Source organism: Aulostomus chinensis, chromosome 2, assembly GCF_037954235.1.
Source record: "Aulostomus chinensis isolate RoL2024-O1b breed Wild chromosome 2, RoL_Achi_v1.0, whole genome shotgun sequence".
In the NCBI taxonomy this organism is placed as follows: domain Eukaryota; kingdom Metazoa; phylum Chordata; class Actinopteri; order Syngnathiformes; family Aulostomidae; genus Aulostomus; species Aulostomus chinensis.
In genome coordinates this window covers 5,765,372-5,779,759 of record NC_141321.1, presented here as the reverse complement: position 1 = coordinate 5,779,759, position 14,388 = coordinate 5,765,372, and the positions used below count along the sequence as shown (strand labels likewise).

The 14,388-nt window shown below is 48.9% G+C and overlaps 1 protein-coding gene and 1 long non-coding RNA gene across 2 annotated transcripts; one reads left to right on the top strand and one right to left on the bottom strand.

The window, feature by feature from the left end:
- The first annotated feature begins 1,812 nt into the window (after positions 1-1,812).
- On the top strand, positions 1,813-8,345 carry LOC147268890 (alpha-2Db adrenergic receptor-like). The gene is made up of 3 exons (XM_086193302.1): positions 1,813-2,307; positions 2,423-2,768; positions 7,067-8,345. The coding sequence occupies exons 2-3, from the start codon at positions 2,466-2,468 to the stop codon at positions 8,225-8,227; spliced, it is 1,464 nt and encodes a 487-aa protein (XP_086049428.1). The 5' UTR covers positions 1,813-2,307; positions 2,423-2,465; the 3' UTR covers positions 8,228-8,345.
- Positions 8,346-8,595: 250 nt separating this feature from the next.
- Positions 8,596-14,126, bottom strand: LOC147268889 (uncharacterized). The gene is made up of 3 exons (XR_015111208.1): positions 14,041-14,126; positions 9,174-9,294; positions 8,596-9,078 (listed from the first exon to the last, which is right to left on the bottom strand). It is a non-coding gene; the product is annotated as an uncharacterized LOC147268889 (long non-coding RNA).
- Between the last annotated feature and the right edge of the window lie 262 nt (positions 14,127-14,388).

Below are 14,388 nucleotides of genomic sequence, written 5' to 3'. Positions count from 1 at the left end.
AATCAAGGCGTTTCTTCCACCAGTGATCGTCGACCACTGGCCTTTTAGAACCGGTGTGTGGCCACGCCGCGACGCCATCGAGGCTGCTTCTGTGGCGCGGCAGAGGACATTCTGTCCGTCGCAGTTCTACAGGGACACATGGCCATGATTCTCTCATGAGTTGGTTCATGTTGCTGAGCCCGCAGCAGTTAGTTTACTCTACATGTTATTCTTATTACTGATAATTCATGATCAAATTCAAATGACTGATTTTGTGGCTTGCATCACAAAAACCTCTACAAACTCAAATACGGTCCAAAGCCCACGGGAAGCACCAGCAGCTCGGAGCTCAGAATCCATGGACGAATGCATGGATGAAGGCTGCATCCCAGCGTGCAGGTGAGGGAAGTGCATGAGTGCAGCTTTCAGCTTCGCAGGTCGGCTGAGGCTGCAGCTCCTGAATGTCCTGCTCGCGCTCACAAAAACTCCGTTGGGGGCAACAGCGCTCCAGTTCAAAGTCGTTAGCCAGGAGCTCTGGTTCATCAAGATTATTGGAAGCAAACTTTGGAAAAGAATGTGTGTGTGAGGTGTGTTTCCATCAGCTGCAATGGAGGGAGCAGAGCAGGGGATCCACTGCTGCTAGGCTTTACTCTGTAACAAAGATCAGCGATGAAGACGGAGCAGGAGTCCGAGATTCTCCCTCTCAGAGCCTTCACAAATGACGAGTGTCCATCTTGGATTTGCTGCATTGCAAAAAGGACAAAACCAACTTCCAGTTAGTTTTTTCCAAATGTTGCTGTTTCCATCAGCCTGGTCTATCAGAATGGAACCCAACAACAGACTCGTGTTGCTAAAGGGTTGCGGGTCGATACAAGAACTCCACCCACTGTGCAAACGATGCCCTGAAGAACTTTGAACCAGCGAGTGTTTTGGTTTCAGGCAGAACGATTGTCAGGAAGAGCTCAGCGCTGCCTTGTGTTCCAGATTCCGTGCAGGCCTGTGCTGTGTGCCGCTGCGAGGCTCCCACGGTGTTGTGGGCTGCATTGAGAAGCAGCAGATCCGCGCCGATGCAGGCAGCTGCTGCTTCATCTACCTACACATCATCGCCCGGCGCCAGACGGCTAAATTAAGAGCAGCGGCTAGAGATTGAATAACGGCTTTCAGGCTCTCGTTCATCTCAGGACTGATAGGAATTGATTGACGACTGCTCAAAAGTTGACGTGCCTGCGTCCATGCAAACTGCTGTCACTCTTATCTTCACTCTCTCCACGCAGTTGGAGCTCCTGGTTTATCTCCTCACCCGTCTTTGTCTTGTCCTCTTTTCTCCTCCATCCCTCTTGTTTTCGCTTCCAAAGTCTCCTCTCACCACCTGCTTATAGTTCCTACTCCTTTTCCTTTCCTCACTTCTCCTCCACGTATCTCCCCTTGCTCATTTCATGTCACCGCTCCTATTATTTCCTTTCTTCTCCCCCAATGTCTCCAATCTTTTCATCATCTTTTCCCTCTCTCTTCCTTCTCTCCTTTCTTCATCACTCTCTATTCCCTCTTGTACACCTTTGTCTTCATTTTACCATCTGCTCTTTCCCACACTTTTCTTAGATCCTCTTCTTCAGACTGATCTGATGTCACTCTCTCCTCTTAAGTTTCCGCTCGTCGTCCCTTTCATTTCCTCCCACTCTCTCTCGTAGTGCCATCCTCTCCTGTCAGATATCCTCCTCTCATCTCTCACTTTGTCCACCTCTCCCCCTTTCCATGCTCATTTCCTGGAGGTTCCTGCAGTCTCCTAAACATCTCTCCCTCTCCTCTCTGCGTACTCGCTTTCATCTCCCTCTCTCCTCCTCCTTTATTCCAGCGGCAGCATCACTCAGCAGCAGCAGCAGCAGCAGCAGCAGCAGCAGCAGCCGCTCACAGGGAAGTGAGGACCTCTGATTTTTGCTCTCTTTTTTTGCATCTTTGCATGCATTTTGATTTTGATGTCTTCTTCCCATTCAGTCTTTGTCTAATTTCTTTGACACTTTTGTTGTTTAACACGTGAATTCTTTCCAGAGTGCAGCAGGATGGGGGCACCTCGCATTTTAAAGAGCTCCCACTCGAGTGTGTAGCCATGCACTTGTCTTCATCTGTCTTGTGATAAGTGAGACAGTCTTCAGGACATGATGGCGAGCTCTGGACTCAGATGTGCTGAGGGAGGAGTGTTTTAGCAGGCACGACTTTTTAAAATGCAGCTCCTCCCCTCGGTGACCGTCAATCACCTAAACTGTTTCAGAAACTAGTTTTCCAGCACAGGGACGATGCTCTTTGATGGATTTCTGCTGTGACCAAACAGAGGTGCTTGTGTACTCGGAGGCAGACGCTTCAGCTTGTAACCTTTCCTCTCTCTTCTTTTCTCATTCTTTAATTTCTGATCTTTTTCTCCCATCTGATCAAAACACTGCATCTTTAGGAGGTTGAAAGATGTGGATCACAACGTGAATGACTGATGAAGGATGGACCTGTCGGACATACCAACACCTATGATGACCACTTTCTCACCAAACTCTTCTCTGGAAAATATTAGCCAGGCGTCGAGATCTCCTCCTCTACCCCCTCACTCGCAGGTGGCATCTGTGTTCATCGTGCTGGTGGTCACCATCATCATCCTGGGGACCGTGGTGGGGAACGTGCTGGTTGTAGTGGCGGTGTTTACCAGCCGTGCCCTGCGGGCGCCTCAGAACCTCTTCCTGGTGTCTCTGGCGTCGGCAGATATACTGGTGGCAACGCTGGTCATCCCCTTCTCCCTGGCCAATGAGGTGAGGAGACAGCGGGTGTTTGTTCTCTGAGGGAGGTTTCAACCACCGCAGTTGGTGAGGTTGCTCCATTTTCACAAAAACATTCACTCCATCATTCGCTGTGAAACTGTAGACATGGAACAAACACACTGAGGAACTTCTGTGTTCAGATCTGCCCAAACCACCTTGGACAGGCAACACCAGAACAAAAACCCAGCATAGAATGCACATCGACACTTGCTGCTCTGTGACTGGATGTCTGGTCCGGATCAGAACAAACTCATCCATGCAAGTGGCATTTTAATGTCCGCGCTGGTGAAACGTCATCTTGTATTTTCTTCCTGTTTTCATTTTCCTGCTGTTATTCTGTGGCCACCTTCATAAAATCCTTTAAAGAACTCACAAAGGTTGGTGGAAATGTGCTCATATGAGAGTATTTTAGGTAGCAGACAAGCAGACAGACCCCCTTCTCTTTGCTGACATTATGGAGCTCCACAAAAACCGAGTTGGCTGCCTGCTCGTTAGCTTAGCGGCACTGAACGCAACCATCGGCACTGCACAACAGAACATGGATGCTTTAAGAACTTGAAACGTAGAAGATGTTATTTTATCAGAAATGTGGCCGGGAGTACTTGGACCGCCTCAGCCGCCCATCTGGCTCTCAAATCTTCAAAAGCCTGCAGGTCCTGCTCTGTACGGAATATTCTGGTTCAAATGAACCTGGATCAGGATTTTGACTGGTGCAGGCGATCCTTCTCCTCCTCTCTCGCTGACTCTAATAAGTAGGAGAGGCTGCTTCAGCAACACTTTGTTTTGTTGACCGAAGTTACGATGGAGCTTTTGAGGAGACGTGTTGAATCACTGCATTCAGTCAGGAAGGTGGTTCCAGCTGTGTGTCTCTGAAGTAACAACATCTGGCCATTTTCCGTTTCAGTTTTAAAATTTGAAAATGTTCAACCACGTTCTGTTATCGCAGGCAAAGACTGTCTAGGGTTGAGGTGTGTTTGATAGCTTTAGAGACGGTTTGCACTCTGGGCCCAATGTAGCACCGAAGCAGCAGACAAGTGGTTCTGGAGCTCCACGACCATTTAGGAAAGAACAGACTTTAAACCCTGTTGTTTCCCAGCCTTGATGGAACGTGCTCACCTTGACTCCTCCTACAGGAGATTAGGAGAGTTGTCAGACTCCCTCCTCTATCAGGGAACTGAACCCGGTCCCCTAAAGAGGACCAAAAATGAGACCAACAGAAAAGGGACTCGGTTCTTTTTGTAGCCACATAGTCAGTTCACGTCAAAGAGGTCTTGGTTCTCTCTGGTCCACCTGAACTCTGGTTGGGCCTCAGTCTTCTTCCTGTTCATACTGTGCACTTCAGACCTGGACCGCTTTTTGTTGCTTTGGATTATGGGCAATTTTAGTTGCCTTTATTTGGAGTGCAGAGGGTCCCTTCCAAGCTAGAGGGCGCTAGAATACACACAAGGGTGAAGTAGTCATACGAGTGGATGGCAGCGGGGAGTACGGTTCAGCCCAGGGGGCTGAGTTCACCTGGAGTGCTGTGTTCAGCGGCTGAATGCGTGAAAACGCCGTCCATCTGCACGGGAAAGGTGTGTATTAAACACAGTGAAGAAGTGTGCTGGATGAATCAGTCTTCATGTCCACACGAGACAATGAAGTTTCATTCCTGCATGTAATATTCTGACACTTCTTCAGACCAGCGTGAGGATGGCTAAGTGTTAGCATGCAGCAAACACTTGGAGGACAGGTGGCATGCAAGCGTTGAATATGAAACACACTCACCCTTGAAACGTATGTACCTGTGTCACCTCACACACCTGGAAAAGCTCCTGGGAGGAATTACTGGGAGAGGCTGCCGCACCTGTCAAACAGCTCCTCCACAAAGCAACAGGGAGCGCATCCGTCCGCCGTGTGGCCCCGGTATGTGGAGCGGCCAGGGGTGCTCCCAGGTGTGACGGTGTAACCTGAATACATTCTACATACAAAATAGTAATGCATAAAATATGCATTCATAACACCTGAGAATGAATTACTGACATGACAATAATGTAGCACCGAGCTTGATCCACAAGCCAGAGAGAGCGAGAGAGAACAGTTGAGCCTGGTGGAAAACAGCCGAGTGATCATGGATACAACTGCTTCAGCGAATAATAAGATTCATAAAAATCAATTATAAAATGTTAGGATTCAGAAGCCAGAAAGCCCACCCTGGCTCGATCAAGATATAGAACAATGCTGTTATTAAAAAATGGAATTCATGTAAAATGTGTAAAAAACACATTTTGTGTGTTTTATAAATGATTTGTAACAAATGAGCCAACAAATTTTCATTTAATAAGTAAAATCCTGAATATGGATTCATATTCAGGATTGAATATTTAATTATTTGGCAAAAATAATTGGAATAATGATTTTTCTTACCGGGCGGCCCGGTGGAGCAGTGGTCCTCCCTGTGGCCCCCAGCAAGAAGGTTGTGGGTGGAGCCCCGGCTGCAGCACGGGGTCTTTCTGGGTGAGTCTCCATGTTCTCCCTGTTCCTGCTGGGTTCTCTCTGGTACTCCAGCTTCCTCCACAGTCCAAAGACATCAAGAGGGACCAGGTTAATCCAGACTCTAAATTGACCGTAGGTGTGACTGGGAGAGCCAATGGTTGTCTGTCTCTATGTGTTGGCCCTGCCATGGACTGGTGACCTGTCCAGGGGGAAGGCTGCTGGGATAGGCTCCACCCCCACCACCCTCAACAGGAGAAGAGGGGGAACATGGAGGGATGGATGGAGGGATGATGAAGGGATGGATGGAGGGATGGGCGGATGGTTGGTTGGATGGATGGATGATGGAGCGATGGATAGATGAAGGGATGGAGAGATGAATGGAGTGAGGGATGGATGGATTTTTCATACTTGACAGTTCCCTGTCAGAATTAAAACCCGACTGATCTGAGTTCAGCTGTGCAAACCTTTATTTCCCCCTGGGGAAATGAAGGTTTCATTGGCTGCCTGAAGCTGCTGCTGTTATTCACATCAGACACTTCTTTGAATACGTGCCCCCCCCCCCACACACACACACACACACAGCTAATATCACACAACATCAGCTCCAACTCAGATCAGTGCATCGACTTGTGACTTCTGAGGCTGCTCATGTTACAGTACAATGTGAGTTTAAGGCTCAGGCCGTCTGAACACTCAAAGCTGTTTCCATCCCTCATGCGGATGTTTTTAAGGCTAAAACCATCAGAAGTCAGAGTTTGGCTCAAGCTTCCTCCCATCTTTTGCATTTTTCCCTTTTTTTAATGACCAAATTAAAAATTCCTAAAAACCAGGTAAATGAAAACGACATGTGTCACGCCTGATGAGTTTGATCCCTGTGGCACAAAACTGGGACCTGTGGTCCCATGAAGGTTCTCCGTCATCCGTGTCATGGTTCTCCAAGGAGGGTAGAATCAGGGACAACTCCACCTGCTTATTCCAGGGTCAAGGTTACTGCTCCTGCAGTGGTGACCTTGTCTCGTATCACTGATGCCACTGAGGCAGCGGCTGATCAGCGTTTCTCTGCGATGCCTGAAGGGTTTTCACAGCCTAAAGCAAAAACTCACACGCCTGCCGCTATTTGACCTTTGTGCCGTCCACACATGCAGACAGGAAGGCTCTGCTCACCCTCGACAGACAGAGTTTCCCAGGTTCCTGCTGACAGCATGTGACCCCCTTCTGAAGATGCCCAGCTGGGGGCATTGGAGGGCACTTAGGTGCTGCAGTATTTGTCCAGCTTAGATGTTTTGGTTGCTATGACACAGAATACCTGTGGAAGCAAAAAAGGAAGGACGGGACGAGCTAGAGCACTTGCTCCCGTCCTGGTTCTGAGCCCTCTTTATAGGGACATTTAAGCAGCTGCTGAAAGTTTTTATGTTGGTCGGTACATAAAAGTATCAATGCAAACTAGCAGTTGCCATCTTTTGTCGAGACTCCTGCAAACAGTGACATGAAGACTGTCAAATCTCACAAAAACCCCACCCATCCATGTTCTCCCTCTTCTCCTGTTGAGGGTGGTGGGGGTGGAGCCTATCCCAGCAGCCTTCCCCCTGGACAGGTCACCAGTCCATGGCAGGGCCAACACATAGAGACAGACAACCATTGGCTCTCCCAGCCACGTCTACGGTCAATTTAGAGTCTGGATTAACCTGGTCCCCTCTTGATGTCTTTCTTGTAGATTGATTTGATTGCCTCCCTGAAGGCTGACTGCAGAGCGAGACATGATACTTTCCTCTGCTCAGGTGCATGATTAACACACCACTGATTTGTCCTGCCTCCAGGTGATGGGCTACTGGTACTTCGGTTCCACCTGGTGCTCCTTCTACTTGGCTCTGGACGTCCTCTTTTGCACCTCGTCCATCGTCCATCTCTGCGCCATCAGTCTCGACCGCTACTGGTCCGTCACCAAAGCTGTCAGCTACAACCGCAAACGGACACCCAAACGGATAAAAGCCATGATCAGCATTGTGTGGCTGATATCCATCATCATCTCTTCCCCGCCGCTCCTCATGACACAGAAGGAGGACAGTTGGGATTTGATGGAGGATGACGGTGACCAAACAAAGAAGCAGGAGTGCCTTCTCAATAACCAGACATGGTACATCCTCTCCTCCTGCCTCGTGTCCTTCTTCGCCCCGGGCGTCATCATGATTCTGGTTTATTGTAAGATCTACCGGGTGGCCAAGCAGCGAGCGTCCACCGTGTTTGTGGCTAAAAATCCAATTGAGCGGCAGCTGTCAGAGTCTGAGACCTGCTTTGGTGGTGCCACCAGGACTTGCCCGAGACAGGGAGCAAGCTGCAGGAAATCCCAGTATGAGCTCAGCAGCCTGCAGCCTGCCAACAGGCACAGCTCCTCCAACGTAGAGAGCAACAGCAGCAGCCACAAGAGAGGAGAGCTGGATGATATTGACTTAGAGGAGAGGGGCTGCGAGGCTGAAATCAAAACAACCTCCTCGTTTCCCTCTTCACTTCGTTTCCCCAGGAGAGCCGGTGGGAAGGTGAAAACTGAGGAGGAAAAGGGTCTGGAGGGAAGCAGGTTGAAGCCCCCTCCTCCTCCTCCTTCATGTGCCTCTATATCATGGGCATCCTCTGACCAGTGCTCCCATCACTTTCTCCTCCCATCTCCTGTGCCGCTGAGAAGCCGGCAGATCTCTTTGTCCAAACACAAAGTGGCACAACTGAGAGAGAAGCGCTTCACCTTTGTTCTGGCTGTGGTGATGGGTGTTTTCGTCCTCTGCTGGTTTCCCTTTTTCTTCACGTACAGCCTCCACGCCGTCTGCAGAGAGAAATGTACGATCCCCGACACACTCTTCAATCTGTTTTTCTGGATCGGGTACTGCAACAGCTGCCTGAACCCCATCATATACACAGTCTTCAACCGGGACTTCAGGAGGGCCTTCAAGAAGATTTTATTTCAGACTCAAAATGAGCATAAATTGTGAGTGTGTGTGTGTGTGTGTGTGTGTGTGTGTGAAGGCCTTCAGCTCTCACACAAAGAGACACAAATGTGCGAGTTTGAGTTTGAATCCAGTTTCACACTGTGCTGCAATATCAACATTAAAGGGCTTGTCATACTGCGTATTCATTTATTTATTCAACTCCTCAATCATTTATTGAATATTCACGTCTCCTCAGATGAAGCCAGCCAGAGGAAGACTCAGGCACATTGTTGCTGCCAAGGCTGCTGTCTCAACTCTGCTGCCTTGACGCAATCACGCTTCAACACTACTTGATGTGCAACTTGAATGTTAATTAGAGGAAAATAGCTGCAGGGCAGTGAACTCCGTTCCCACAGGGCTGGGAGGTGTCAGTGCAGCGCAAACGTAATAGTGACAAAAAGAAGAAATGACGACGTGTAAAGAGCTGAGAGAAACCAAACTGGAAAACTGCACAACGAGTTTTAATCCACTGCTGTGCCTCAGAGTAAGGAAACACCACCATGTTCAATTTCCAGTAAAGACATTAGAAACGCCCCACAGCTGAATGAAAGTTAGGAGTTTGAGTGATTGACACAGCTCGGCCCGGGGCGAACACATTAAACTTTCATGTGCAGATGAGTTGAGTGGTAACAGACAGAGAGAGAGAGAGGAAGAGAGCGCTGAACTCTAACTGAATAGATACAATCATCGTCACACTCGCATGGTGATGATGATTGCCCCCGGAGCTTCACCGGGCATCCTGCTGGAGGCTGCAGAACTTCAGTCAAACTTGACAAGACTGGAAGAGCTGGAACCCGATGCACTGCTGGGACCAGGAGACACCAGACGTGTGGGGGATTGTTGCTATGCAGCACCTGGTTTGACAACAGCTCAAAAGCTGAAGAACTGAAACTAGAAGGCAGGTGAGAACCAAAGACTCCAAAACACAATTGGAGGAGAGCTCTCCTACCTCAGTATCTGGCTTGGCTTCAACTCTTTAGCCACCAGCATTTAGTAAAACCTGCCAGGCAGCCACCGACACCACCGTCATCCATCCAGTGTCTCTGTGCACCTTGTTCCATTTTTCGGACCTAGACAAGCAGAATTATTTCACAAGGTGCACAAGAAACCAGGAGACACTGATCCCACCAAGTGCCAGAAGGTCTTGTCACTGGCAGGTAAAGAGTCTAAGAGCGTGACAGGAAACAGGCATGTGATCATCTCCACACAAAGCAGTGGAGGGGGTGGGGGGGTGGGGTTCATGAGAGTAATCTGGGCTGTGGAGCTGCAGGAGGGGGTGGGGCTGTAGGCCCGTCCAGCTCGTGTGGTAAACTGCAGCGGAGCAGGAGTGCAGGTGACCATGTCAGGCTGCTTCCGGGCTGATGGCCGTCTGGGACCAGTGGAGGACCTTCACTCTCTACAGGGTAGAACAGTTGGAGACGTGCCTGTGAGGTTCGGCTCTAGCGTAACAGGATGAGGTGATATTTGGTGTTGTGCTGTGACATGATACAGGTGACTTCAGTCCCACGCTGTTATTGGCTGGCGAGAGGCAAGGCAATTTTCTTTGTGGCCTGTTTTCACCACCAGTTTGTCTCCAGGCTTCATGGCATCATAACAACATCCTCGGCCCTCAGAGCCTCACATCGACTGAGGAGAAACTCCATAGAAAACCTTTAACAGGGAAAAATGGGAGAAACCTCAGGGTGAGCAACAGAGGAGGGATCCCTCACCAGGAGGGACAGACGGACAGGAGATGTTGGTACAGAGAAGACAACAGTTTATAACAGAATGGAGGAAACATGGAAATGTTAATAACAGCTGAAGAAGGAAGCTTCTGGAAGGGGAGGCAGGGAGAGCAAGCCAGCTTGATGGGGGACTGGATGGTAGACTGGTTCATGGGAGGGGAGGCAGGGAGAGCAAGCCAGCTTGATGGGGGACTGGATGGTAGACTGGTTCATGGGAGGGGAGGCAGGGAGAGCAAGCCAGCTTGATGGGGGACTGGATGGTAGACTGGTTCATGGAAGGGGAGGCAGGGAGAGCAAGCCAGCTTGATGGGGGACTGGATGGTAGACTGGTTCATGGAAGGGGAGGCAGGGAGAGCAAGCCAGTTTGATGGTGGACTGGATGGTAGACTGGTTCATGGGAGGGGAGGCAGGGAGAGCAAGCCAGCTTGATGGGGGACTGGATGGTAGACTGGTTCATGGGAGGGGAGCGCAGGCCGGTGTAACAGTAGGGAATAAGAGGGTGTAAGGGTGTATCTGTGGAAACACAGAGAGACTGAGAGACACCAAGGCCAAACTGCAAAGTGCAACAAGTAATGAGAGGAGAGGAGAGGAGAGGAGAGGAGAGGAGGAGAGGAGGGAAGGGCTCCATGTAACCTGATGTGTCCCCCAGCAGTCTAAGCCTGTAGCAGCATAGCTATCAATGGTTCAGAGCTACCTGAACCAGTCCTAACTGAAGGCTCTGTCATAAAGGAAAGTCTTGAGCCTGGACTTAAAAGTAGTCAGAGCGTCTGCCTCTCTGACCCATGGAGAGATGCTGGTTCCACAGTAGAGGAACCGGTACCTGAAGGCTCTACCTCCCAGTCTGTTTTAGAGATACTGGGAGTCACTAACAGACCTGCATTCTGGGAGCGGAGAGCTCTGGTGGGAAGGGAGGGACTAATGAGCTCTTTCAGAGAGGATGGAGCTTCATCATTGAGAGCCTGATGAGTCAGCAGAAGGATTTTGAAGTGGATTCTAGATCCTACAGGAAGGAGAGAAGCTAAAGTGGAGAGATGTGTTCTCTCTTCTTAACTCCCGTCAAAACCCTCGCTGCAGCGTTCTGGACCAGCTGGAGACTCTTTAGAGAGTATTTAGGACATCCTGACAGGAGAGAGTTGCAGTGGTCCAGCCGAGAAGTGATGAATGCATGCACCAGTTTTTCAGCATCACTCTGGGAAAGGATATTCCTAATCTTAGTGATACTGCAGATGGAAGTAGGCGGTCCTGGTCACATGATTTATGTGGGAGCTGAAGGAAAGGTCCTGGTCAAAAATGACCCCAAGGTTCCTTGCAGTTGTCCTCAGTGTCAGGGTGATGCCATCTAGAGTAGTGATCTGGTTAGAGAGGTGTCCCTGAGGGGTTCAGGTCCAAACATGATGACCTCAGTTTGATCTGAATTGAGCATTAAGAAGTTAGAAGACATCCAGGATTTAATGTCTTTCAGGCAGTCTTGCAGATGAGTAAACTGGCTTGTGTCGTCTGGCTCCATCGACCAGTAGAGTTGTGTGTCGTCCGCATAACAGTGGAAGTTGATCGAGTGCTTCTGGATTATGTCACCTAATGGGAACATGTAAAGAGTGAAGAGAATCGGTCCTAAAACTGAACCCTGTGGTCCACCATATGTGACTCTGCTGTACTCTGAATGGTCATTATTAACATTAACAAACTGAAACCTGTCTGATAAGTAGGACTTAAACCATTTTAGGGCAGGTCCTTAATCCCAATGTCATGGTCTAGTCTCTGTAGCAGGATGCTGTGGTCGATGGTGTCAAATGCAGCACTGAGGTCCAAAAGGACAGAGACGAGACCCCTGTCTGAAGCTGTAAGAAGATCAGTGGAGACTCTGACCAGTGCTGGTTCAGTGCTATGGTGTTCCCTGAATCCAGACTGGAAGGCTTCAAAGAGCTCGTTGCTGTGCAGATGTTCATGTAACTGCTCCAGGACAACCTTCTCAAGGATCTTGGAGATGTAGGGGAGGTTGGATATTGGCCTATAGTTGGCTAACACATCTGGGTCAAGAGAAGGTTTTTTAAGTAAAGGGTTGATGACAGCCACCTTAAAGGCCTGTGGCTCATAACCTGTGACTAAGGAAGGATAAATTTGGTTCAATATAGAAGTGTTGACTAGAGGGAGGGCATCCTTAAGGAGGCTTGTTGGGATGGGATCCAGCAAACAAGTGGCTGACTTGGAGGAAGTGACTGCAGAAGTTAATTCTGACAGGTCGATGGGGGAGAAGCTGTCCACGTGAGCACCAAGTCTGGGAGGTGCTTCTATGGGGACTGTAGTCTGTCCTCCATTACTGGCAATCTTCATTCTAATATTCACAATCTTTTCAGTAAAGAAAGAAAGGAAGTCGTTACTGCTGAGAGTTGGGGGATGCATGGCTCAACAGCACTATGGTTCTTGGTGAGCCTGCCCACGGTGCTGAAGAGGAACCTGGGGTGGTTCTTATTCTTTTCTATCAGGGACGAGTAGTAAGCGCTTCTAGCATTACGGAGTTCTTTTTATATATTAATAAACTCTCCTTCCAGGCTTGGCGGACTTCCTCGTGCTGGCTGGAATGTGTCTTCCTTCCCAGTTGTCTGGTCTTCTGTTTCAAGGCACGCAGCTCTGGGCTGTACCAGGGAACTATTCTTTTCTGGTTGATAACCTTCTTCTTCAGGGGAGCTATGGCATCAAGTGTCCCAAGGAGTGCTGCTGCAGTGCTGTCCACAAGATAGTCTCCCTGGGTGGGGTGGAATCAGCATAACTGCCCATTATATCACTACAAGGTGTGGCAGCAAGCTCTGCTGGAATAAGCTCCTAAATCTAGAAACAGCAGTGTCAGATAGACATCTACTGAAGCGGGACTTTTTCCCAGGTAGAATATAATTTGTTAAAGTAAATTCAAATGTAATTAAGGAGTGATCAGACAAGACGGGGTTCTGAGGAAGAACTGTGATGAGGTCAGCTTCTATTCCATAAGTGAGCACTAAATCAAGGATGTGATTAAAAGTGGGAGTGGGTTTGTTTACCCTCTGACAGAAGCCAATGGAATCAAGAAGCGACTTAAACGCAGTGGCCAGAGAATCATCATTGACGTCCACATGGATGTTAAAGTCACCCACTAGAATGACTTTGTCTGAGTTCAATGCCAAGTTAGACAGAAAGTCAGGGAGTTCTTCTAAGAACTCAGAATAAGGTGCAGGAGGACGGTACACCCCAGCAAGTAAGAGTGGTTTCTCTGCTTTCCAGTCTGGGAGGGAGAAGCTGACAGTCAGGCTCTCAAATGAATTAATGAACAATTAGGTGGAGGGTTAATGAGCAAATTTGACTGATAGATTGCAGCTCCTCCTCCTCTGCCAGTGGTGCGAGGTACATGGTAGTGAATGTAACCAGGAGGGCAAGATTCATTTAAACTAACACACTCATCTTGCTGCACCCAGGTTTCAGTGAGTGCTAATACACCAATCTGGTAATTAGTCATTAAATCGTTCACTCGGAGAGACTTGGATGGGAGAGATCGAATATTAAGCAAACCACATTTAATAGTTTTACTGGGTTGGTTTGCTGGAGCAGTGGTTTTAATTTTAACTAAGTTGCTATAAGTTACTCCTCCAGATTTGGGTGCAGGCTTATAAAGCCTCAGGGCAGACAGTTCCTATAGGCTGGGTGGGTGACAACACCAAGGAACCAGCAGAGGGCGTGCTAACCTGCAGCTCTGCCTGCTGGTCTGAACTCTGGGTGCTTGTCAGGGATTAGTATGGCTAACAAACTGGCCTCTGTTCCTAGATAAGAGAGGTGCACCATCCAAAGTAGGATGGACACCATCTCTCCCAATCAGACCAGGTGTTACGTTCTGCTCTGGAGACAAAGGCCAGGACCCAGTAGGTTGAGACAGGAGTAACAAAGTTGATTTAGAAAGTACAAAATAGTCACGAGGGACAAGTATCAAAATAAGAGCGGAGGACTTAGCCTGGAAAAAGGGTTAACATAACATAAAGCACCTCACAAAAAGGTGAGGGAAATGACAAAACCAAAAATACCTCTGAGGGATAACAAGACTAAACAAAGAACCAAAGCAAAAACTACTACCGGCAAGCACACAGCGAGTGGTAGGCACTGGTAGGAGGACTGGAGCCGAAAGCACAGGAAGATACGTGTGGTCAGGAGAAGGAATCATGCGGCACTGAAACACTGGCAGTGCCGACAGATATAGGCTGGCCAAACGAGCCAAATGCAATCAGGTGTGAGATCAGTGTCACCTGGCCCCGCCTCCTACCAGCCTCAGAACCGCAAGAAAAAAAACACTGAAGAGAAACACTGGATCAAAAAAACATAATACTAACACAACGAAAACCTGGAACACAACACCAGGCTTTCCCCAGAGGAGCTCCAATTGTCTATGAGCCACGTTGTTACCTCAGCACCATCTGGACATCC

Excerpts from the sequence above, each read along its gene's own strand:
- LOC147268890 (XM_086193302.1), top strand. The coding sequence starts at position 2,466 with ATGGACCTGTCGGACATACCAACACCTATGATGACCACTTTCTCACCA. Across the intron at positions 2,769-7,066 it reads CCTTCTCCCTGGCCAATGAG|GTGATGGGCTACTGGTACTT; the intron begins GTGAGGAGACAG and ends TCCTGCCTCCAG.